The sequence below is a fragment of the Cyanistes caeruleus genome, chromosome 4 (genome assembly GCF_971803275.1).
Source record: "Cyanistes caeruleus chromosome 4, bCyaCae1.hap1.1, whole genome shotgun sequence".
In the NCBI taxonomy this organism is placed as follows: domain Eukaryota; kingdom Metazoa; phylum Chordata; class Aves; order Passeriformes; family Paridae; genus Cyanistes; species Cyanistes caeruleus.
The window spans coordinates 81,386,635-81,402,293 of record NC_141704.1 but is presented as its reverse complement, the minus strand read 5'-3'; the positions used below and the strand labels follow the sequence as shown (position 1 = coordinate 81,402,293).

Genomic DNA, 15,659 nt, shown 5'->3' with positions numbered 1-15,659 from the left:
CAGTTGATAAGGATTTGTGGCCTGTAACCTACCTGCCTGTGTTGGTGAAACAGTGCTGCTGACTTCATGGGAACTGTATTTGTGTTTTGGACAGCCTGTGTTGCTGTGGATTTGGCTGTTTAATTTGTGTTTGCCACATAAATATGTAGGTAGATGTGCACTACTACATACCCTGCAGTTTTGTAATGCTGCTGTGCTGGAGGCAAGGGCTGGTGGCCACACAGCTCATTTGCTATACTAATGGTTAAAGAAAATTAATTGTGAGGACAGGAAAATTTAAAAAAAACCACAAGCCCTTCACTGCAGACTTCACCTCTGTTTGTCCTGCTGAGTGAGCAATGCCATGATCACAAAGATCAGGGCTTCATTTCCCACCTGCAGTGTTGTTTGCCTGAAGATCAGAGGTTATTAAACATGACTATTAAAGAGAAAATTTGGCCTTCCAGGCTATGTAAATGTTAGGGAAAGGAGCTTGGTGAGCAGAGAGAGGCTGAGTGCCCAGATACCTGGGGAAACCATGGCCCATGCCAAGCAGCAAAAGGGTTGGGACCTTCTGCACAAAGGCAGCTGATGAGCTACAGGCAGGTTTTTTTAGTCTTGGGAAGGTCTTTGCTGAAAACCCTCAAGAACCCACCAGGATAAGAAGTATAATATGAAATAAGCAGTGGGCTCAGCTCCTGCCCTGTGCAGGCAAAACCCAGGAGAAAAAGCAACAACCAGATGGAAGCAGGACCTGGTGCTGTGCCTTGCTGCAGGGTCAGGACTGGCCATGCCATTCCAGAAACCCTTGGGGGTCAGCAAGGGGGAAAGGTGATGGATTGCAGCCACAGTGATGTCCTGAATCCCAAGCCAGAGATGGCAGGGTGGGTTCCAAATGGAAGTTTTCTGCCTGTGCCACAGCCTTGATTCAGAGGTGGCTTTGCTGAGTTAGCTTGCAAGGGTGCCAGGTGTAATGAGTCCACTAAAACCTGGCTGCAGACCTCCAAATTTCTTAAATTCCCAGTTTATGGGATGCAGTCAAATGATTTCTTTCACTGTTACCTTGCCCTTCTTATCTGATGAAACTATGGCTTTATTCAGCCTCAGTGTTTTTCTCCTTTCTCTGTTGTCTAGAATGTGACTAGATCAAATTTCTCCCCTCTGTCATGACCATTAGTAGCTTAAATTTTTTATTTTTTTATTCTTTTTACATGAAGCTTTTTTGAACAATAAAATCTCTCCCAGACTGTAGTTATATAACATTCAAGGTCACATAACAGAATCTACCTCACTTATTAGGACTGTGATCATGGAAATGAAAATGCCCCTGCAGGATTTTTATTTTTATTTTTGCAGAATTTTGCTACTGCACACACAATTCATGAGACTTGATCCATGAAAGATGATGCCATTTTTAGGCCCATTGCATTGAGCTGTTTAGTATCCTAAATATTTTAGTTGTGAGGTAGAAGTAAAAAGCCTTTGGGCTCCTTTTCCCAGAGCCTGAGGGAAAACAAAACCATTGTAAGTACAGAATTTTTAGATATTGCTGTTGTATGCACACTAAGTGGCTTTGACTCCAAAAATCAGCACTTTTATAGATGTGCAGGGTTTTCTCAGAGTCCTTTTTGTGTTATTATTCCTTGTGTTGCCTCTGTGTCCTCCCTGCTGTCTTCTCAGCACCACATCCTCCATCTCTAGCTCAGTCATCCTCACAGGAACTGTTCATGTCAGAGGAAAAGTTTAATGTTCCTTTGGTGGTTTCACTGTGGGTGGAGGGATGGTGACCAGGGGAAGCTGACCAGCTGTAAAACTCATAATTTTCTTCATTCATATTTGCCTATTTCTGATATTCTTCTTCCTCTGTCCTGGGAATGGCTGGGGATACATTTGATCTTTGAAAACTGTGAGGCAATATGTGATAAAACTGTGATAGTTTTCAGAGAATGCCAAGAAATTTGGTGCAAATTTCACCGGAAGAAGAACTCGTTGCCAAAGGGATCTCCTCTTCAAGCATCTTCTGATATGAAAATACCACTGAGCCCTCAGTATTGAAAAGTTTGCTGTAAACAAAGAGATGTGTCCACTCCCTTGGTGCTTATGGGCTCCCCTCCACGAAGTAAACACAGGATGTGATTGCCTGGAGCCCTGTCATCAGTGAAGCTGCGCTGAGACCGAGTTTGGCTTGATCTCTGTCAGGAGCTGTCTAGCACAGCTCCTTGCCAAAGCTGACTTCAGCAGACACACAGGCACTGATCAAACCCCCTGTGGAAGTCTTCCAAAGCAGTCAGACCTGGTCATGGTTGATACAACACTTAAGAATTTGGTAAGAATTTGTGCTGCAGGCATTCTTCTGTGCCCAGGCTCTGTAGGGAAGAGCAAGGAGGACTCCTTTCCTTGGTTAATGTTCTCTCTTTAGGATGAGCTGTAATAGCTTGAGTGGTTATCTCTGAAATCCTTTGTGCTCCCTTCAGCTAGAAGTTTTTCATTGCTGTTAATCCAGATTAAACCTTTGGCTGCTGTAAAAATAGCAGCACTTTAAGAGCAGAAGTAGATTTGTGCCTCCTTGGACTATGATGTGTCACTAAATATCAATATCATTGCCACGTTCTCCCTGGCAGCAATATTCAGAATTTATGTGGTGGCTTCTAATCCATCTGTGTGGGCTACAACACTTGGACTTGTGTACACCCATTGCTGTCAGCAGGATTTAAGGAAGTTTTGAAGAGCTTGGCTGTGTTGCAGCCTGAATGGTTTAAAAGTGCCCCCTTGCATTTCTGCAGGAAATCTGCACAGGATTAGACCCAGGATTTAGTCAGCTCAGCATGTTTTCATCACAACAGGCCCTCTTTGATTCCACCAATGGAAGTATGGAAGGTATGTGGTTTCTGGTGGTGCACAGGTGTGCTGGAGGTCACCTGAGGTGTGGGGAGTCTTCCCAGTGATGCAGCAAGGGGACAGCGTGCTACACAGTGGATGGAAATTGCTAGAGAGCAAAAACGCTGCCAGAACAAGAAATTTTGCTAAATGCTCTGTGTTGAAGTGATGCCTGACTCTGTTATCCTAGGGCCTCGGTGAGATGTTGCAAATTCCTTGAGATTCTGCGTTTAATTCTGAAAATACGATAGTTTGTTTGCAGTGTTCGTGTAATTTGATGGCAATTTAAAAATGATTTTGAAAAGGTCTTTGGCATCAGCAAAAATATTCAGATCTTAACTTCAAACTAAACACAGGCTCTTGTAAATATGGACAAAGGTAAGGGCACCATAGAGTATCACAGTAAGAGACCCGAGAATGTGCCAATAGTTGTTGATTTCGAAGGAAGCGTTAATTTCCTTTTCCTGTTTTTCAAGAATTCTATGTGTAGGAGAAATGCCCCTGCTGCATAAACATTTTTAAAAATAATGGCTTTAAAGGGCATGAACGAGAGCCTGAATCTGAATGTTTTTCTAGTACTTAAAGACTCTTTGTTTAACTCTTGCTTCCTTTTTTTTTTTTTTCTTTTTAACATAGCACTAAGTATGTATAAGGCAAATGTGGCCAGAAACCAATAATAAAATAACAATAATACCTGCCTGTCCATCATAACCTGCCCTCTTTGCCTGCCTAATACTTTAGCTGAAAAGGAAAAAAGAGCCTAAGCTGGAAGAGGAAAGGATCATTTTCTTTCCTCTGCAGATACAGAAGGGCAATTTGATCCCAGGTTTGGGTTCACTTCTCACCATATTTCCTTTGGGGACATTTGTCATCCTTCTTCAGGTTAAAAAAGAAGCAGGAGGTGATGTTTGTTTCTGAGAACATCATCTGGAGGTGGCAATCAGGTGTGCTGGGTGTGTGGACTGCAGCTGGCTGCCTGCATAAATGGGGATAAATGTGCTCACATTTGGTGTAAAGAGGTTAAACCAGCCCCACAGACCAGGGCTGGAGCACTCTTCACTGCAAGGTGAGCTGACATCAATTGATGTGGAATACAGAGTGACTTCACTGGGGCTCCTCACCATCAATGACACCTTCTCAAAACTGACTGAGAGGAGCTGCTGCATCTGGTGGAATAAAGGGAAGTTACAGAATTGAACCTGACCCACCTGGGACTGCTCATTATATAATATATATAAATAATTGTGAGTAGGGGTTATCATTGTAAGCACAGAGCTTGTGTGTGTACATGAAAAGAGCTGCTTGTATCTCTAGACAAACAATTATTTCTGATCTCTCTGAGAGCTCCACATACAAATGGCACTTGAGCTTTGTGTTCTTCCCCTCTGGATGAAAGCTACCCTTCTTTAATCAGTATTTGCAGGCTTGAAATTACCATCCTGTGCTTGTTTTGGTTGCTTTTTTTTGGTTTTTACTTGGGCAGGAACTGAATACTTTTTATAACTTTCAGAATCTCTGCGGTAATTTTTGGTCGGGAAACCCTTTTACAAAGTTCTAGCTCCTGCTTTTGGAGGATTTCACACAAGTAATTATTCTATTATATGTTGAAGATTATAGATAGGAGAGAAAGCTGAAAGGAGCTTGTTGGAAGTGGTGTAGGTAGAGCAAGCTGTAGGTCAAAATAAACCACAGCCCTCTCTTTAGGCTCCAGCTGCAGTTTACCTCTTTTTAATAATATTTTTTCTTCCTTTCTCTGTGGTATTTTGGCACATCACATGGATGGGCACCACATTAATTACCCCTTAATTCAGCAGGTTTGGACTGTAAACTGTAACTTAGGAAAGGAAAAATATTCCTTTGGCCCATTCTCCCACTAGGACAGGGAATGGAGAATGAGGGAAGAGATGTTGGATGTTGGGTTCATGGCTGGGATGTTGCCTGGCTTTTCCACACACACCATGCAAGACTGGGCAAGGCTCTCAACTCCCACTCCTTCAGCTGTGCTTTTAAGGAAGGATAGTGAAGCATCTGGCCCTCAGCTAGAAAGTCAGAAGGCAGGAAATGCCTTTGCTCATAGCATTTGCCAACTGTGGTTTCTGGTATGTTGGTGGGTGGGTTCTCAACGTGTCCATCTCGATAAGAAAATGCCTAAAGCCAGACCCTGCTCATCCTTCATCAAAGGATCATTTTCTCTATCTCCAGTTTCAATTAAATGTGGAGTTTCTAAAAACAAAAAGGCACCATGCTCCTCTCAGAGCCACGTTTAACCTCTTAAGCCTTGGGATGTGCATCAGGAGGGGCTAAACTGCAGTAGAGGATCAGGGCTTATCTTCCCAGTTGAATCAATTTCTCTTGACTTTCTCCAAAGATTTTTGTATCCCCTGAAATTCTGAATTTCATATCATAGATGAGAGGTCTTTTTCAAGAAGTATTTTAGAGGGGAAAAAAAAAACCAAACCAACAAAATGTTATAATGGTTGAAAAATTGTCCCTATTTTGTTTATGAAATTATAAAATGTAAACATAAATTATAAAAATGTAAACATAAAAATAATCCTCTGTCTAGTGAATATTATTATTCATATTTTTCCTGCTAAGGAAGAGTGGAGAAAGAAAACATCCCATAATATGATTGGGTTATTTGAGAAGTATATAGCCTGGCTGTTGTGATTTTAAAAGTACACTTACAAAAAATGTGTTTGGGATTCACATGGAAGGGTGTGGGAAAAGCTGGGTTTTGGAAAAAGGCTGTGTTTAAGAAAAATGAATTTTAAGTAATGCTGATAGGAATAAAATAAATAAATAAAATAAACCTTGGCATTTGGAGCTGAAGGGATTTTTCTACTTTCTTTGAAATTCTGAAATCCTTTCTTAGCCTTAAGCTCAGAATTTCACAGCAGAATTACACAGCAGTGTAAAGAAATGAACGCTGAGGAAAATTGCTCTCAGGTATTAGAAGTGCTTGCAATCCTGCCAAGTTTTTGAAAATGCTTCTGACTTCTTTCTTTCAGACTTTTCTGAAATGCTCATTTGAAACACGGTTTTAATGTTTCTTGAAGAGTTCTAGTGAATGAAAATGTCTAGTGGCCATTTTAGTGAGGTATTTCTAATTATTCCCATGGAAACTGAAATGTCAGAAGCTCTCTAGGTGCAAAGATGATGCCCTAGGAACAGGTTTGTCTTCAGTTGCCTGTGCTTTGGAATGATAGAAAATTCACTTTATGAACATAACTTTGGAAGGGTAAATTCCTGTTATAATTTTTGGCTGATTTTTGGAGGAAGTTTGTAATACTGTATATGCTTTAATCTCTCCTGAATTTCTAAATCCTATAAGGGTCCCTGCAGAATCCTGGAATCCCATGAGGTTTATTCGTAAATCCCATGAGGTTTATTCATAAAATAATCTCCAATGTGACTCTCTGAAGCCATGTCTCAGGACTCAAACCATCATCAGGGCATGAAAGTGCAGCCACAGCTCTAAAACTCAGGCTGCAGCTTTTGGCAGGTCTTGGAGGGGAGGTTTGCCACTTGAAAAAGGAAATTATTATTCTTTGTAGATGGTGGTTGATATTTCTCTATGCAAACTGGACTGCTACTGACTCTCTTGATAGTTATTTTATTTAAATCTCCTTGAAGACAAGTCTGTCAGCTGCTTGGGGAAAACAACATTTCTCTTAAGCCACTCTGTATCAGTTTTTCCAATTTTTTTGGTTTCTACAAGGAACTGAGTTTAAAGGGAGGATATTGGTTAGTGGCAGGTTGCAGAGAATGCAAACCCAGCCAGTGAGAGCTGACAAGGATTTTTTTTAATGTTTGGTGGTGGCAAAGGGGATTTTCCTGTTCTTTGAGGAGCAAAAGAGCAGCTGAGGTTCAGAGCCTTTCTTGCAGAAACCCCTACAGGTGCAAATTTGGCAAAGGTCTGGTTTCATATACAGCTCAAATCTTTAAGAGCACTGTGCAGTGAGATGGGAGAGCCAGGAGAATCATACAGGGATGCTGACCCTCGTGAGAGTGGTCAAGCTACTGGGTTTCAAAGGTTGTGAGAATGAAGTAATTCAGTATTTTTCAGTTTCCTTGAACACAGGTGAACACTCACAGTTGCTTTTCCCAGCATCATCTGCAGATGGGAAGAAAATCATGGGCTTGAGAGCTGGCTCAGAGCTGTCCTGTCCTGATGGTGTAAGGTATGGCCATAGAGACATTTTCCAGGAGCTAGGAAGTAGATATGGAGTGCCTAAAAAGAGTTGTTCACATGGTGTTTTTACAAATTACAACAGGTTCCAGGTACTTCAGTGCAGAAATAAATACTAGCACTTGGGTACAGAGAAATAACAAATTAAATATATATATATATATATATACACATAGGTGGGTCTTTAATTATTGGAGTAATTTATGCCCTCACATTGTTACACCTTTGATGCACATGCTGTGATTCAATTCCTGAGCATTTATCACAGAATCAATAAATAACAAAAAATAATAAATTCATTTGGAAAAGGCTTCTGAGGTCGAGTCCAACCTGTGACCACACATCCCAGGGAACTAGAGTTTGGTGCTGAGTGCCACATCCAGTCTTTCCTCACACACCTCCAGGGATGGGGGCTCCACCAGCTCCATGGGCAGTCCATGCTGATGTTTCTGTGAAGAAATCCCTCCCAATGTCCAACTTAAACCTCCCCTGGTGCAGTTTGAGACTGTGTCCTGTGCTGTGGTGATTTAATTTTAATTTCTTGATGCCCTTTCATGTCTATTACCATGCAGTAAATCACTTTTTTTTCCTCTTTTGGAAGCCTGCACTGGCTGTACGTGGCAGAGCCCCAGCTGCCTGCCTGCAGGGGCACAGAGGAATTCTGCTGGGCAGGGAGAACTTTGCTCCATGGGCCAGGTGCAGTGGGGTTTGTAGGGTTTTTTTTTTAACTTTTCCCACTGTTTTCCTCTAAAATGTCAGGCATGAGCCGTGGCTGGAGGCAAGAACCCGGCCTTGATGGAGAGCCGTCCTGATCTGATATGACAGCCCTTGTGGAAGTGCTCAGCCTCTACCCTTTGTTGCTTTCAAGAGGGAAATCCCATTAGATTGTACAGATGAGACTGGAAGGTTTTGTGTTTTAGATTTCCCTATGACAAGAAGAAAGTAAAGAAACTTTTTTTTTTTTTTTTTTTCTTGTGTGTGTGTGTGTGTGTGTGGTTTTGTTTTGGTGTTGGAAAAATAGACTTTAAGTGTATCCTGTTCCTTGAACAGTCCACAAAGGTGTTACACCCCTGATGTTTAATGCCCTGTTTGGTTCCTTTCTGGAAGAAGCAGGCTTGCTGCACAGGGAGAGAGAGTTTGATGTGCTGCTGGCTCATCTTGGGAGCTGCAAATGGGTTGGGGTGGGAGGGTTAAGGAGATTTATCAGACAGCAGGAGCTGTGAGTCTCAGTGTAGAGACTGCAGGAACCTCTGTGGTGAGTCCTGGGAGTGAGGGGGTAGCAGGGACAGTTCTGATCCACTCTGCCATTTGAATGGAATTTGAATGGAATTGAATGTATAACTCGCCCCTCATTTCCAAAGCATTTTTTTTGGTGTGGGTTTAGCAATCTGATTCCTGTCAAACCCAATGACTGTCACATTGACGCAAATGCCAGGCAATATTTAGAAAATTTGGGAAAGGTATTTTGCCAAGGAAGAGAAAAACCCAACCCCTCTGTTTTAACATGCATTCCTATAGGAATCAGAAATATGGAAGAAAGGGGAAAAGCATAGTGAAGTGTTGACCATTCTAACAAAAATCATACTGTACTGGTCTTTTTTTGGAATGTTTTTTTAAAGCTTTCCTCTGGCTGGAGGCTTTTGAAGGAAAGAAAAGAAAAGACTCATCCTCTGTCTTGAATTAACTTAGTTAATGATTAACAGAGCAGTGCAGCATGTGTGGTGCCTTTTAATTAAATCAGAAGAGACATGATTTGGACAAGATTTTAGTTTCACTTTGAAAGTTATTAAATAAACTGACACTGTTTGCTCTCCAAAAGTTCCTGGGAGCATCCTGTTAGCTGGTAATCCCTGTGCAGCCAGTGAAATAAAGCTGCTTCTAAAACACCTGAGGGCCAGTGCCAGATATTAAAAATGACTGGTGCAGTCAGACTGGGGCATAACTGCACATTAACCTGCACGAAACAGGGTCCTGCTCTGAGGATCCAGTTTCAATTCAGGGATAACAAAGGTCCAAACTGAGCATTTTCTGGTCAAGTTTGCATTTTGGATACCTCTGTGCTGTTCAAGTGGCATAAGCTATTGAGGAGTTGCTGCCTTTGGTGGAATTTGGATGGTTTTTGCTAACTGAGTTTATGTGAAGTGAGATCCCGACTGGGGCTTGGATGTTGCTCACCAGTAAAATTCAGAGTATCATAAGATAGGAGCTTTTGCTACAGGAACACAGCAAAATTGGCTCAGCAGGAAATGTTCCTCTCCCCCAAGGGCTGTGTCCCTGTGCTCACTTTTATATAAAAATCTCCCAGCAGTGAAGGATCAAGCCCCAAGCCTGGATGCAGACCCTGGCTTCAGATTGGAGCAAGTGGATGCTGGCATGTGGTGGCACCCAGGGGTGAATAGAGCCAACATTTCACACTTTGCTGTTGTTTACTGATCTGTCTGTTAAGGAGCTGTGGCTGAGGCCTCCACCCATGCCCTCTCAGCAGTAAAATCAAGGCAGAGCCTGTTTTGCCTGGAGATGCATCTATCATCTGTGTTTCTATCACACCTACCACACTGTGGCTCCTTCTGGCTTTTGTGGCCAAGCCTGAAGTGAGGAGTTATCTTTGCAGCATGCCTCCAATATTTTAAAAATAACATTAATAATCTCACATAGAACTTGCTGTTGAAATTACTTATTGCCAGAAACAGTTGGGGCAAAGAGAACTTACGTCTACATTATTGGCAGCTTTGTGTTTTGTGGGCTCTGCAGGTATCATCCTACATGGCTGTGAGCACAAATCCTGCAAGTCTGGGCTTTGGGTGTTATCCTTCCCACTGATAAAGCTGAAATTTATTAATTGCCAGGATAATTCTGGTATAAATGAGAGACAGCAAGCTTCAAAGTTTGAAAGCCAAAGGAATAGGTTGCTTTGTATTGCTGTGAGGATTGCCATGTGTCCCTGAAAGGCATAAAGCACAAAAGAATGGGAGTGGAATTGAGTGGGGAAGCAGTGGCCCTTCCACCTGCTGCTGGTGGTGGCTGAGAGAAATTGGTTCTTGCTCAGAGCAGGAGGGCACCAGAGTCTGTCCCTCACCTGTGGCAGTGCCAGGGCACAGGGAGAAGAGATAAAACCTTTGTGATTGCTTCCCTCTTACACTTTCCTCCATTCCAGTTGTCCAGGACCAGACAGTTCTGTATCCTGGACAGATTTTTTTATTGTTTGCATCTCCATGTTTATTTGAAAGCAGTGAAAACATGACATAAAGCAGAAGCTTTGCTTTGGTGGAAATGGTCTCTCACACCCAGGAAATATCCTGCTGCTTTAATTCTGGATTGTGCATTTCACCATAAGTGACTGATATTCATTCTCTGCAAACACCAACAAATACATTTTTCTGATCAAGTTTGAATTTACCATGACAATTCTCCTTGGAATAAGATTTTAGCACTTGTTTTGGAGTTTGTTTTGTTTACTGTTACAGCCATGCAGTCAGTAACTTTTCCATGTGAAAAGCAGGATAATATTACCTCAAAAACTGAGCACAGTGAGAGAAAATTAAATTCTCTTCCCTGTTGAGGACCAGACTCCTGCCTACACTATCCAAATCCATCCTGTCTCAGCAAAGCAGGCATCAGAGGGGATTGAAAGCTGCATGGACTCTGTATGGGTCTTATCTGCAGCTACCTATTTTGGAAGTGTTGATAATTTTGGGCTGCAGGCTCTTGCATTCTAATGTACAGGGCTTGTGTTCCCAGTCCTGCAGAACTTGTCTGTGCAAACAGTTCTGTTCTATTTTCTGATAAGGCATTTGCTACCTGATAACGTGTCAGCGTGAGCACGCAAATTCTGCTTGTGTGTGGCTCCCTGATTTGCACATGCAGATGCCCAAACCTACATATTTCAGTTTGAGTATGTATTTTAATACATAGATCCTCCTAAATTTAATACATACATAGCTGGGTACTCCCAGGTTTCATTGAACACATTGAAATTTTTGGCATTGTTGCTCTTTATAAGCACCCAGGTAGTTATAAGTATGGGATAGATTTTAAAAGTGAAGGGAAGGATAGATATCATAGATGTAGGATGGATTCTTAGTATTGAGTATATTATATATAATAGACTATTATATTCTTAGTGTTATATTTCAGTATTTCAGTAGTATATTTCAGTATTATATTTCAGTATTCTTAGTATTAGATTTTCAGAATTGAACTTAGGAGTGGGAAATGGCAGAGTCTCTGTTACTTGAGATATTTACAGCTTGACTTGGAAAAAAAACAAAACATGGTAAGAGACAGCCCAGCATTATTTGATGACAAAGTGCATAGTGTTGTTTTTGTAAGTACTCAAGAGATACTCCAAGAGATTATGTATGAGCTGCCAGACTTTACCTTCAGAATGTGATTTAATACAGAAAGTGTTGTTCATCTGTGAAATAAATTCCCTGCTCACATGCCAGTGTCCCAGAATGAAATCTCCCAGGGTGGGGAGTGCAGATGCTCTTTGCCCTGTGAGATGCATCCACTGAGTTCCCTGCAGTGAGCTGCATTGGGGCATTTCAGAACAGACTTTAAAAAACCAACAGAATTTGTTGAGAACATGAAAGAGACTGTGGCATCTTTCATTTTCCCAGGGAAGGAACAGTTAAAAATATTCTTCAAATAAGGAGCAGATGTTAATGTCATTAGAATGGATTTTCATAAAAACCAGAGTTCTCTTGCAAAGTGCCAGTAGCTCTGCAAACTTCTCTCCAAGTCTGCCTGCTTATTTCAGGCTTGTGGCACAGAGAAGGGGCAGTGCAGGGAGAGATCTTTGCTGTCTCTGAAAGCAATCAGGTACCTTTCTGTAAGCTGCCTCTTTTAAAATTGCCTCAATGTGGACTAAAAAGCTAAAGGAACATGGAGGTATTTGAAAAGCAGGAGGAGTGAGCATCGCAGAGAATTCCCTTTTGACAAATAGGTACAGAAAGGAACGAGCTAGATAGAAAAAGTCATGGTCTGGACAGTGCTTATACCTCTGTCAGGTTCTGAATTCACTAGCATTTCAAAAATAACAAAGATTCACAGCCTTTTTTGATCAGCTCACTGAAAACTCTGCCTTGCCTGCAGGAATGGTTAAAGTAAAAATAAACAAAACATGAAGTGGCTCTCTGGATGACCTCTGGACATTCTTATTGTTAGTATGAGTAGACATTGGAACCTCCCAGTAATAATTTCCTTTTGGAAAGCTCTCATGTCTCCTTCCTCCTCCTCATTTTACTGCTTTTAATATTCAGAAAATAGGAAAGGCCCTGTAGTTCCTTTCCTTGCTGCCATAGATGACCTTACACTCTCCTGGAGCCACTTGCCTTGAGTTCATTGGCACAAATGACACCTCACAAGTGCTCTAGTGTAGTTAGCATTTGTTTGCTCTGGTTTTTTTCCCTCTTTCCAGTGTCTTCCCTAGGGGTTTTGGTGTCCTAGATCTCTGAAGCATCAGGGCATAGAAGAATGCAGGTTGAGACACGTCTCCTGCCCCATCGTTTTTTTGTGCTTTGGATGCCCACATGAATTTTTGAGATTATCTGGAGGTGATTTGCCTCTTCCTGCTCCATATTCAAGATCTTCACCTCAGGGCCACAGTGTACCAAAAGCATCCCTCTTGTCTGAGTTGCAGTGTCACAGAGACAGACACTGATAAGGTTTGCAAGTGAGATTTGCCCACCTTATTTCTCTTCAGTTCCTCATTTGCAGGCAAAGCTGGCACATGCCTTGAGGATGAGCATGGCCAGAGCTGCTCATTGCTGAATCTGCAGGCAAATGAACTCTGTTCTCAGTAGTGTTGTAGAATTATGGGAAAGAAGATGAAATTTGTTGCTAGAAGTCTTGAAATGAAACGTGGGCTGACAGTGTGAAACATTGTGTTTCATCTGGACTGGAGTTCTCTTCCAGAAATTCGTAATTCAAAGCAATATTTGGAAAAGTGAAACAAGAAAAACTGTGATCCTTGTGACTATCCAAAGAGGAATATTTTAAAATGGTTCTGGAGTCTACAACAAGTGGAAGAGGCTTCCCCTGTTTTTAATGGCCAACAAATAGAGACATGCATGGCAGTACAGGCAGATGATGTGAAAATCTGGAACTATTCTTTGAGGATGTATAATGTAGTATTTTAGAGGGCAGTCAATTTGCTTTTTATTTATATCCTGAATGAAAAGAGTTTTGTTGGTGAGCACTTCAATAATCAAATTTATTCCAGGATGGATTGAAAAGAGTGTAGAGCAATCAGCTGGAATAAAAAGACTCTGTAACACAGTAGTAAATAGAGAGCTGTACTAGAAATCTGTAGGGCTGCCTTGGAACCCAATTTAGAATTTCATAAACATCAACCCTTACATCTGGCATCCAATTGAAATGTGTATTTTTGAAGAACAGTGATACAATCTCTGTTTAACTCATGCTCTTCCAGAGGGAAGAGTTCTGCTTCTGTAATTCCTCAGCAGTAGAAATTACTTTTGCAGGAAGATTAACTATGTCTTCCTTCTCACCAGCATTTTTCAGGACCCCATGTATTCACACTGCCTTACATGCTCACCTTCCTTTGTGGGCTGGGTAAAAAAAAAATACAGCAATGGCCTGCCTGCTGCAGCCTCATCTCATTTGCAGATCCCTCTGCAATCACAGAAGTGGAATTCATATTTTCCTCCTTTGGCAATCAGCACAATTCCTTGCCCCAGACCAGAATTCCAGTATGTTTTATACACCAAAAGATGGTTTTACTTTAGAACAAAGGGCTGGGTCTACACAGGGTGTGCATGAAGAAATAGCAGCTTGGTGGGGTAGTGCAGACCTATTTCTGTGTGTGTAAAAAAAGCCTTGTACATATTTGCAAGGGAATCTTTCATCTGTCTGTAAAGCACAGGATTGTTACCTTTTCACAAAAAACCTATCTTGTCAAAAGTATAAAACAGAGAGAGTTTTTTGGGAGGAAAAAAAAGATCCAGTTATTGCCTATGGGACTTAAGCAGAGCATAAATTAATATTGGTGTCATAAATTTATATTGGTGTCATAAATTAATATCAGTGTCCAGAGCAAAGTGCAGCCATTGGATTCTTGAAAGCTCTGAGCTAAAAAAGAGCCAGGGTTGATGCTTCCCTGGCCTGGGTGCTCACTCCAAGGTAAGAGTGCCACCTGCTGAACCCACACATTGCTCCCCACAGACAGCAGAGCTCGCAGCAGAGATTTCCCTTTGGGGTACAAACCCATCCACACCCACTCCTGTAATTTATGAGGGTTAACAAGATCACAGCCCGGGGTGGAATAGCTGCAGGACTGCACAGTGAGTGCAGTTTCAGTTTGCTCACATTTTTGGGCTTTAAGGGGAAAGGGGTTAGAGCCAAGAATATGAAACTGCTGGTGCCTCCATTGAAATCACTGCATTTCTGTTTCCTGCTCCATTCACTGGAATTCATGGAAGAACACTGAGGACAGTCTGCTAGGCTGGATTCAGCTCCAGCCCTGGTTTTAATCCTGTTGTTAAGCCAGAGGTGGTTTTACCTTGACTGCAGTTGTGCTTGTAGCAGCTCCCCACCTCCTTGGATTTGTGTTTGTCAGTCACCCTCAGTCCTGAGCTGTCCAACCCAGCCTGACCTTTCACAGGTTAGACTGGATGCAAGTGCCTGCAAAACGCTTAGGCAGTGATTTACTGTCAAAGAGAGGACTGTTCCCTGGACCATTATTTTATATCTGGCTCCTTTCATCTCTCAGCAGGCTGGAATGTTCCTTTTCTAGGAGCAAATGCTTGCAAGGGCACCTCTGTGCAGTGCTGAGGCTGCTCAGTGCTCAGACGAGCTGCCCAAACAGAATTCCTTCTTGTGAAAGCTGGATGGGAAGCAAGAGTTCATCAGGCAGCTTGAGCAGCTGAGAAATCTGCAGGAATTTCTGTAACTGGGGGCCCAGCAATGACGAGGAGGATCTATTAGAGAGAATACAGTAAAAAAATAAATGGAAAATCATATGATCACAGAGCAGAGGGGAGGGGGATACCGGATAGATAATGAGCTGGAGAACAGGCAAACACAGAGTGTCATTCCAGGAGCTACAGGACCAACCAAATGGTTAACCTGTGGGGTGGAAAGAGCATCCAATGAGTCTCACATGCCTGAAAGGATAATGGCATTTTTATTATCTCATTCCACGCCCTGATCATCCGTCCATTTGCTCCCTGGAGCTGCCAGCAGTTTGCAGCGACTCAAACACTGCAGAACATGATCAGCAGATCCTACTGCAGGCAGAACCTGTCCAGCCTTTCCAAGTGAGTTGCCAGTTTATGGCATCTGGGTGGATTTATCCTTTTGGTGCTGTGTGGGAGGGAATGGCAAGGGGAGCAGAGTGGTGTAACAAGCTGGGGAGCTGGCTGGGCAACGAGGAGTGGATATAGATTGGGTTCTTTCTTTTTTTCTTTTACATTGTGCTCTGTTGTCTAAAATCTTTGCATTTCTCTTACCTGAACTGCAGAATTCCAATTGCTCAGTGGCAGAAGGATGTGTTGGGAGAACTGGCTGCTAGTCAGAGTTCTGCCGGTGGGAAGTTTGCAGGAATTTCATAGTTTGTGTGAAAGCTTTCACATATCTTACATTGCTTAAT

At 42.1% G+C, this 15,659-nt stretch overlaps 1 protein-coding gene across 24 annotated transcripts in view; it reads left to right on the top strand.

Annotated features, from left to right (window-relative positions):
- Positions 1 to 15,659, top strand: part of CALD1 (caldesmon 1) — a 223,514-nt gene that overhangs the window by 160,452 nt on the left and 47,403 nt on the right. For 2 of the 24 annotated variants that reach the window (XM_086886019.1, XM_086886018.1), the window contains exon 1: positions 14,661 to 15,327. The exons of 20 other annotated variants lie outside the window; for them this stretch is intronic. In XM_086886019.1, the coding sequence (XP_086742145.1) occupies positions 15,281 to 15,327 (47 nt within the window). In that variant the 5' untranslated portion in view covers positions 14,661 to 15,280. Of the gene's footprint in view, positions 1 to 14,660; positions 15,328 to 15,659 lie in introns of those variants that run through there. 2 more of the 24 variants (XM_086886033.1, XM_086886031.1) reach the window with 2 other exon arrangements.